Below are 10,097 nucleotides of genomic sequence, written 5' to 3' on the forward strand. Positions count from 1 at the left end.
TTCATAATTATTTTAAACCTTCATTAGAATTCATGTATTTAAATACACATTGCTGGGAATACTGTTGAACAGCTACATGCGCATGCATGACCTCAAGGTTCTTTTCTCTCTATTTTCTTCTATCCTATCTGTTTGAGTTCCTACTGCTGCTATTTTCTTCTCTCCTAGGAAATTAGTGCATTTTAATAATATTTTGTACATTTTGCATATAGTGTTCAGTCGAACCGCTCCACAAAAAATTGAAAAAATTTTGAATGAAAATGTTGTTAACGAGACAAAACGGCAAGGTTCGCAACATTTGCTTAAGTACGTTTGTATCGTAGCTATTAATATGCTTACGGCAGCAGTATAAATGGGACACGTTTAAAACTCGAAATGGCAAAATGACTTAAAGTATTTACAAATAATACATATTTTTCTTTGATCGGTTTTCTTCCTACTATTCGGTCGAAGGAGTTACCACGCGCATTCTTGACCCGAGCTCTACACCATTGCGCGGCCATAAGATTTGAAGGCTTGTGGTCATGCGTGGTGCTCGCACGCAAGCTCATCATACGCGCCGAAAATAACTCTTCTGTGGGAAAATTAACTGCAGTGTCATCAGAGACGTCGATGATAAAGAAAAGAAAATGCCAGTATTTTGAGCGAGGTCGATCAGGCCAAACACCTGGTCCGGTAGCCTCAGTTAAACACTTAGGCATTACACTGGACTCATACCTCAATTTTAATGACAATGTACACTCGTACACATCGTCTCTCCTGTCCATGTTATGACAGATTAGTAGGGTGAGGCACCTGTTTACTAAACCTGTCTTGTCAACTATTTTGAATTCTCTTATTTTTAGTAAACTTTTTCACTGTTCCACTGTCTGGGCAGGCACCTCTAAGCAAAATCTACAGAAGTTACAATTAGTGCAAACTTCGCCGCCCGCGTATTGACAGATACTGAAAAGTTTGATCACATCTCGCCTGTTCTTCGGGAATCAGGGTGGCCCTCCATCAAAGATCAGCTATTAGTCCGTGATACTACGCAAGTATACAAAATTGTTAGTAGCTTCGCTCCGTTGTACTTGAGTAGTAAACTCAGTAAGCGATCAGACGCACACAACTAAAACACGAGGAAAAGGAACAGTCTAAATATCCCTCTATGCAGAACAGTTACTGCGCAACGGTCATTATTTTTACTATCGCGCTGTAAGTGCCTGGAACTCTCTGACCGCAGACACTAGAAACAACCCGTCACTATGTTAAGAGGAGTGTCAAACGCGAATTGCGGGGGCAGACCCCATACGTTAAATAGTTAATTTTGATTTAGTTTAGATCTCCAAAGAGGTAACGTAATTGTACGCGCGTAGTTTAGGCTTTTAAATTTGTACCAAGATTGTAATCAATTTAAGCTTTTTCTTCTTATCCCCTTCTTTTTTAGAATTTGTAAATTCACTTCAGAATAGCCCTTTGGGAAAGTTAACAAAATTTATTGTATTTTATTGTATTGTATGATATAACAGGAATCAAGTTCAAACTAAACTCCTCTGCCCCCTTACACAGTGTCATCCCTATTTGCCTGTTTGTGATGATATATACACAGGGTTGAGAGGATTGGGAGACACCCAGTATCCATCTTATAAGTTAAGTTGATGTATTTTCCTCCCTTTCAGGAACTGGACCACTAACAGTGACAAATCCAATATGGGTTATCAAGACTCGCCTCTGTCTTCAGTACACTGGTTCACCAGCTGCCGTTACTCAAGCACCGCAATACAAAGGGATGATTGGTAAGAAAGAAGGAAACTTGGACAACTTAACTTTCGCAAAGACTTATGGAACTGTTACCAGGGACAGGAAAAAAAACTGGCCAATAGCTGACTGGCGCGTCCCCAGTAACAATCCCAGAAACAATTGCGGAACGCATTTCAGCTCCAGTTCTCTGGTCGTTTCTAAAGTGGTGAATGAACGGTCGGTTCACGTGTTGGGTGAATGGTTTGAAAAATTCAGGCCTAATAAATTTCATTCCGGAATAGGGTTTACTATTTGTTTTACAAATCAGTTCCACTTACCGAAAAACAGCCGCGAAGGCCTGAAACTGGTATCAAAGATACGTTTTATAACAAATGTAACATGAATGTTCGTTTGGAATATTTCGTCCGGAAAAACAGGACCACCTTTTCAGATGTTCCGTTGCTCCCGGAAATTTTCCAATAAAGGGACACGGAAAGCCCTTTTTCATTTACTTGTTGTAGTGGTAAAATAACGAGTTCCTCCTATTACAGTTATTTGTCTGACACAATGTCTGCGTGACCTTGATTTAGAGAGCCATAGATCATACATGTATTTGTGTTTATTATAAAATCATTTCGTAATTCTTACTTTTTAGATGCCTTTTTTAAACTTTGGAGACACGAGGGACTCCGAGGATTATACAAAGTAAGTTTGCCATGCTAGGTAATGTTGCTTGACATAAACGGCGTCCTCAGTATTACGACATTTACGCGATCACGGTGATTAGGGCAACAAGAACGTTTAAAAACAATTAGAGGTTTTATGGCGGAAAAAGCAACAACTCTGCACAGTTTCTTGAACATCACTTTGCCGCTACCGCACGACTACGACGTAAAAAGTGCCTAATTTCACGGTTTGTGAGGGCCGTAAACGAGCGATGACGATTTTCTTTTTTCTGTCGGATATCGCTATCCACCAGATAAATCATTATCCAGTAATGAGTGTGAAGAAAACTAATTACGCCATCTAGTGGGTAAGGATTTTTCCGGTGGATAGCGTTATCAACCTTAAGAAAAGAAACTGGGGTCTGGTGGATAGCGTTATCAACCTTTTGAGCAACTAGAGCCTGATTCAGTGCAAATGGTGCAAACTACAAAATTAGCTCACTTGAAATGTTTAACCGCGATGGAATGTCAGCTACATAATATATACTCTGTATTTTGTTCAATAGGGTTACGTTCCCGGACTGTTTGGTGTGTCACATGGTGCTCTCCAGTTCATGGATTATGAAGAACTTAAGAAAGGCTACAGCCATTACTTTGGTACACCAATCAATAAAAAATTGGTAAGTTAACAAGTCAGTCTTAAGTGGTTGTTCACATTGATCATAACTTAAGTTTCGTTCACGAGCAAGGATGTACACATGTCAGTACAGAAACTATAGATTTTCGCAATCACAACAGGATGTGATTGTATAATTACCAAGCATACTGTTTTTGCATTCTCTGCTTGAGAGGGTATTTCTGTTTGTTGTTACTCATTTAAAGAATGTGAAGATCTAGCAGTTTGCTAGGAAAAGTGATACCGACCTAATATAAGCTATATACTGTTAAATTGCACGGCTTAGATTGTAAAGGGTATGGCTGTTGACCCCTTTTTTTGCAGTGAAACAGAGTTAGCTTGTCCTTTCTGAAACAAGGCTCTTTAATATGGTATTTTCTTTCTGTCCCTCGTCTCTTGAAAGCTGACGTAAGGCAGGGCGAATTACGTGTTTTGGTCTGAGGGAGGGTTAGGCTTTCAGGAAGCATGCTGCACACTCCCACCGTAATTTTCAAAAGTACCCCCTCCCCCGTTGGACCGGTATCTTTGTTTTCCGTAAAAGCCGCATCGTCACGAGAAAAATTGTGGAGGTTCACTCGCTGATGTATATGATACATGTAACCTTTGAAAAACCAAAAACATGATTTCGTAGAAATTCATTCTCCAACTACAGCTGTAAGGCACGAACACACCACAATCAATGATTTCTAATTGATTTTCCTCAAATAGTTAAATTTTAAAACATTATTTCCCTCTTTACCGACCAGTCAACTTAAAAGATCCCTAAATATTGACTATGGCATGCCTGGATAGGCTACCAGCAGTCTCTCTCTGCCAGAATTAATGGAGCTGTTCACTTATACTAACAGGTCATTGAATAATAACAAAACTGTCAAATCCCTTCTTCAAGGTGTGAGCAAACCACAGTCAGCGGTTTTTGAGCCCTGTCAAACTAAAAACATCGGCCCAGCCTTTTGAAATTCTCCTTCTATCTCGACCTATCTTTAGCTTAAGACACACCTGTTAGTGAGTTTTGTGTTTTTACGAGAAGATTGGCTGACCCGCTTGCCGAGATCTCGGCTCAAGCAACCGGGATCTCGTCCTCTCATATGTATTTAGCTTAACAGTTAGCTAATTGGGGGCACTTTCCTACGTGCTGGCGCACTAATCTATTAAATGACTTTTAAATAAATGATCTTACCTAAAATCTAAAACTATATACAAATGTCCACGACTCAAAAATTTACACAGGTCACAGTAGTTACTATTATTATCTATATGGCTCGAAAGGTCCACACCGCGTATATCTTTCTTGAATGCTTTGAGGCTTGTCAAGTTTCTGAGCTCGCTACTGACCTTTGACGAAATGAAAGGTCATTGGTAGCGCAGGGAATGCCTCCCATAGGCCACTATATCAAATCGGGGTAGTTGAAAATCACAGTTTCTTAGGCTTTGGTGTGTTCTTTTGATCGTAAATAACTGAGATACACACCTGTGCGCCATCCTGTATTTTATTTTATGCATTAGTATTTCAATGTCTTGTAAACGCCTGTTATAAAGCGTAGGCAGCTTGGCGCGAGTGAGGAGTTCCTCGTACGTCTCCGTTTGAGATTTATATACTGCGCGCAGCGCACGCTTTTGGATGCGCTCGATTTTTCTGCTATCAGGTGATTTGCAGATTTTCCATACTGAATGACAGTAAGTTAAGTATGGCAGGATGGACGTCTTGTATAACATTAACTTCGCGTTACAAGGTATAAAATTTCGCAGACGTACAAGCATTCCTACTTTTTGACTAGCTATCGTACATAACTCGCTAGTATGACCCGCAAAGTTAACACTGAATGACAGTAAGTTAAGTATGGCAGGATGGACGTCTTGTATAACATTAACTTCGCGTTACAAGGTATAAAATTTCGCAGACGTACAAGCATTCCTACTTTTTGACTAGCTATCGTACATAACTCGCTAGTATGACCCGCAAAGTTAAGATTCTCGTCAATGTAGACTCCTAGTAATTTCATTTGCTCTGTTTTCCTGATGTCATGATTATCAATGTTCAAAGTTTTATCGTCGTTCTCCACATCGATACTCCTGGGATTGACGGTTAAGGACCGTAACTTCTCCGGATTAGCAAGTAGAAAGTTGTTATTATTCCAAGTCGACGCTAAAACAGACCCTTAAAATGCATTGTTTCCTCCTCCTTCTAGAGTTCAACAGAGTACTTGATAATGGCATCATTATCAAAAATCTTCGCTGCCACGGCCACGTATCCGTATCAAGTAGTCAGATCAAGACTACAGGTAAACAGACCTCCTACTTCTCTTAGTGTAACGTTATGTCCACAAGATTAATTTAAACAGGCACTTTTCAGCTAGTGATTCACGTGGTACAAAACCACCATGCTGGAGAGTAAGGGACACACTGAGACAAGACAAACAAAAGGCTCACTAGACTTTCTCAAAGCCCGTGTCCGGTCTCTGCTTGTTCGGTGGTCAGTTAGCGCTCGTCTTGCGGTTTCTCTTTCGCCCGCTTCGCGCAGTGGACTTGTGGCAAGTCTAAATGCTCACATCATTTAAAATTGTAATTCCCTTTATTTGTCTTCTCCCAGTGCGATTCTTGCTCTCCAGCATTACGTTTGTTTTTTTGTACCACTTGAATGGCTAGCTGCAAAGGGCCAATTAAGTTTATGAACGCATACAAACTTACAGCTGTTTTTCCCTAGCGACGGAGTCTGGGTTGAAGTCCTAAGAGTAGTCGTTAAAACGTTTACAACCTATCAAAACTCGGAGTCATAAACAGAGTCAAAAGTGCGAGGGAGTTGTAATCAGGACGTTACCTTTTTGTTCCGACTCTACCTACTATGACAGCAGCATGCCCAGCCACCCATTGTTTCCTACTCTTTCCGAAACAAAAGAAAGCTCTGTGCGCCTGGGAGTTCCAAGTAGCCAACTCCATAGGGGTTACTACTACTCTTTACTAAAAACAACGTAGCAATCTAACGTTAAGTTCTTTTTTTAATGCTTATGTTATTATTGTATACAGAATTTAAAGTTTTGTACTCTTTTGGCTTTTTAATTGATTTTAAATTTTGCGAAATGTAAGTTTTAAATTAGCTTAGCTTGAATGTATTTTTGCCTAAACAAATAATAGAAACTAAAGACTTTTAAAAGACACCGTTGCTTACGATCTAATGCGAGAAACTAGATTGTCCAAAAATTTTAAAATCTTTAAAATGCGTTTTTATTCATCTTGAAACGGCTAGTTGTGGAGCAAGTGTCAAGAAAAAGTTCATCCAAGTAATTTTTTTTAATACAAAGTAAAAAAATTCAGTTCTTAAAGCTCCCTTTTCTTTTATACAGTTTTAAGCTAAGTTATTCATCAGAGCTCATTTCCTTTATCGCAATGTTTTTTTGGTTTGTTTTGTTTTGTTTTGTAGAATCAATACAGGATGGCCGAATACAATGGAGCAGTGGACGTTATCCGTAAAACGTTCAGGTGAGATGAGAAACCCGCTGCATCGATTTTATTTTTTGTTGAAAGGAGTTTGTGAAAGTGAAATTTTCCAGCGCTACAAGATTTATACCTTAAACAGTCGCCTTCTGACTTTAGCTTTTTTGTCGACTTTCTAGATACGAAGGAGTGAGGGGATTTTATAAAGGATTGGTTCCTAATGTTCTCAGGTAAGATCCCCAACAAAAGAGCTCCTAGGTTTTAACCTGTCTGGATGACAGTGACTAATTGGCAGGCCCTAGTCATCCAAAAGGTAGCTAACGCTATCCACTGCATAAATCACTATCCAGTGGATGACGCAGTTGGTATCCATAATACGTATCCACACTGGATAGTGATTTATCCGGTGGATTGCGCTATAGAACATTTAATCAACCGGGGCCAGAACTGTAATGAAGATGTCGCGTATAAAAGGACAACAGCACTTAGCCTCTTTAACAGTAAGCTCGGTCTTCACACGTGAAAGATCAGTGCCGTTATTAACGCAACTGTGCGTGAAAAAGCCAAACAAACAAACAAACAAACCCGGAAGGTAGCATACGCCGTATTACGGGGACGTCACTGGCTGGCTCTATTGGTCCATTCACTAGCTTACTGTTATCCTCCCACCCCGTGCTATGCATGATTAGTGCAACAAAAGAGGCGGTAGACCACACCACCTGGGAAACATTTCCTTTTCTTTTTCAACAATAGTGGCAGTTGGTTGTTTTACAACACTATGCGAAAGTAATGATATCAAACTTCTCCGAAATTCGTCAAAATTCACGAATTTCGAGAGGGAATATCGGTAAAATTTCGTTGCATCTATTGTCGGCGAAATTTCGCGCAAAGAGACGAAATGGGACGAAAATTTGGCTCAAAACGAAGGTTCAGTACTATTCGTCAACTTTTGCTGAACTATTAATGAGAGGAAGGATGAAGGGAGTAAGGCCAAAGGCCTAGAAATAATGATAATAATTTAAGAATTAATAACGCGTAGATATCTATGTAACTATAATGAAATCCGCGATATTATGATTGCCTTTTCCGATTTTTAACGCCACTTCCCGATCGTCTGGTCTGAGACAAGGTCTTAAACAGACAGCAGAGTGGCATGTTCTTTTGATAATGAACTCTGTTACCGGCCGGGATTTATACCCGCTCCTCCAGCCTGCTTTATTTGGCTGAAATAAGGCTCATACGAGAACCAGACAAACCAACCAACAAATAGGCATGGAAAGTTGAAGTGATAATAGAAAATGATAACTGTAGTTTGATCTGGTTATAATGGTCACCCTCGACCAGAGACTTGCCGCCTAATGAAGGTGGTCACTCAATAAAAGTTCACAAAAATTACCCACTGGGTGTGGCGGTCGAAACGCAATTTATTGATAGTCTTCATAGAAGAACACTTCATTTAATTCTTCATTCTATCAAACTATAAAGCAATCAACGTCCTTTCGGGCGACCTATACCAGGGCGACCCTGATCTGTCTTGATCTTTCACTTTCTATTCTTTCCACAAAGTTGCTGACTTGTAACCGTAACGGGGAAATAAAGTCACCGTTATGATAAAGCACTATCCGTTATCCTACCGGCCAACCAGACAGTGTTTGCGAGCCCTTACGCTCACACCGAAATGTCTCATTCCTTCCTTTTCTTACATTAACGGGTGCCCGCTAGTTCACACAGGCAAAAATAACAAGAAAGGCAAAACATGGGCTGCAAAGGGGTGGCTGAGGTCGCTTAATAAAGGTGGCCATTTGTTAAAGATGACGATTACAATGTTTTTACTGTATGCAGGGAAGTTCAGAACTTTTAAAACAACTCGCTAATACCGTTAAAACGAACAACTAGACAAAACGTAAAGGAACAGCACATGAAAAAACAAACAAACATAGTAAAAGGCACGAGGCAAACGTTGTTTGTGATTAAGTTTGTTTGTTTTTGTTTTTACAGAGTGACTCCAGCGTGTGCTCTGACATTCGTGGTATATGAAAACGTCATCCATTTTCTTATGCCGTCCAGCTAACTTGAATAGACCAATGACTGATATATTCTGCTGCTTGGCGCGTCTCTTACCCAATTACACTCTCATCAATATTTTTTAAGGTGGAACTGGGTTTCCTGTGTTTATATTGAAAGAATTTCAAACTTGTGGCGTTTCTTCAGCAACAGACCTAGCACAGCTTGATAGATTTATATTAGAGATTAGTAAGATCCAACTAGTGGTCTATTATCAATGCTGCGTTCTGACTGCTTGAGCTACTACTAGGCTATATGTTATAGCCCCCTAGTAGCGAAAAGCGCGCGCTTTTTGGCGGCAAAAAAGGATTAAAGTCTAGCTTTAACTAGCTAAATTTTTTTATTCTCGATATTTTTGACCAACTAGTTGGATTTTACCAAAACAATTATTCCTCTCGCGCTCATGGCCTCTGAGTCAATAGCCCATTCGGGCTCGAGGAACAATTGTTGAAATAAAACGACCAAGCCGAGGCTACTCCAGTTCTGTGCCGCTCTCCCATCCCCCAACGAGCTGCGCGAGCTTCTGCCAAACACGTATTTCTAGTTCTTCTCCTGTAACGCCTGCATGCCGTGGCGAACATGCGGGCACGCGCTTTTGCAAAACGGAAGATCTATATATGTGTTAGAAGTTTTATAGTAATATAGCAAACTAAGGACTCTTCCACACCAATTCGCTATAATGATAAAACCCTAGCTTTCCTTAACTTTCGCTGGCAAAAACCCATCAAGAGTTCTGTGTCTATAATTGCCTTTTAGGGCATTTTTGGACCTGCATTTCGTTTGCGGGCAAGCCCTCCTGGGGATGCGGGGGTGGGGGAGGGAAAAGGTAGGGGCGGGGGGAGAGCTTGCACTGACGTCTCATAAATTTGAATTCCGCCCCAAGAACCCCCTATGGTTCCTCTGGTGTTGAGCTGTCAAAAACGGACCAATTAGATCTTCCCCTTTCGATAGCGTTTTCTTAAACCTTCGTTTGATCGCTTCAGTGTGAACGCAAGGCCAAAACGCGTAAAACGCATTAAAGTGGAACCTCGATTTAACGAAGGGCCAAGGCCGAAGGGACTGACAAAATTTGTTCGTTATAATGAGGTTTTGTTACTTTTCATTGGTATTCTACTATTATTAGGGTATAGATAACCGTTTGTTATCTCGAGGACTTCGTTTTGTAGTGGTTCGTTAAATTGAGGTTCCACTGTATTGTGCATAGGGTCTGTAAGACGAACTGAAAGATATAGGAATTACAGTTCAAAGTTGCAGCATGGTCATTGCTTTAAAGGTACGTCGATGTTCGCCAATAAAAGACGGTGACATTGCTATGGAATTTTATCACGAGTAGAATAAAATAAAGTTATCAGTTGAATAATTATATATAATTATATGTAAAAATGGGGTTATCGTTTTTGTTAGCAGTTTTCCTAAGCCAACCACGCAACTCCAGCAAAAAAAAAGAAGAGGGGAACAAGTCGTCTTGCACTTTGATCCGTCATTCTGCGTTCCTACCTTGACTACAAAGAACGTAGATTTTAGGGTCTCAGGAAAAGCAC

General features: G+C 40.3%; 1 protein-coding gene across 1 annotated transcript; it reads left to right on the plus strand.

Annotated features, from left to right (window-relative positions):
- Nucleotides 1-1,632: 1,632 nt before the first annotated feature.
- LOC140945823 (solute carrier family 25 member 32-like) lies at nt 1,633-9,352 on the plus strand. The gene is made up of 7 exons (XM_073394877.1): nt 1,633-1,775; nt 2,375-2,424; nt 2,951-3,064; nt 5,250-5,342; nt 6,479-6,537; nt 6,672-6,722; nt 8,491-9,352. The coding sequence occupies exons 1-7, from the start codon at nt 1,769-1,771 to the stop codon at nt 8,561-8,563; spliced, it is 447 nt and encodes a 148-aa protein (XP_073250978.1). The 5' UTR covers nt 1,633-1,768; the 3' UTR covers nt 8,564-9,352.
- The last annotated feature ends 745 nt before the right edge of the window (nt 9,353-10,097 follow it).

This window comes from Porites lutea, chromosome 8 (assembly GCF_958299795.1).
Source record: "Porites lutea chromosome 8, jaPorLute2.1, whole genome shotgun sequence".
NCBI classification, from domain to species: Eukaryota; Metazoa; Cnidaria; class Anthozoa; order Scleractinia; family Poritidae; genus Porites; species Porites lutea.

What these genes read in the sequence shown, in the direction of transcription:
- LOC140945823 (XM_073394877.1), top strand. An exon ending in GTTATCCGTAAAACGTTCAG is followed by an intron (nt 6,538 to 6,671) that starts GTGAGATGAGAA and finishes TCGACTTTCTAG; the next exon opens with ATACGAAGGAGTGAGGGGAT. An exon ending in TTGGTTCCTAATGTTCTCAG is followed by an intron (nt 6,723 to 8,490) that starts GTAAGATCCCCA and finishes TTGTTTTTACAG; the next exon opens with AGTGACTCCAGCGTGTGCTC.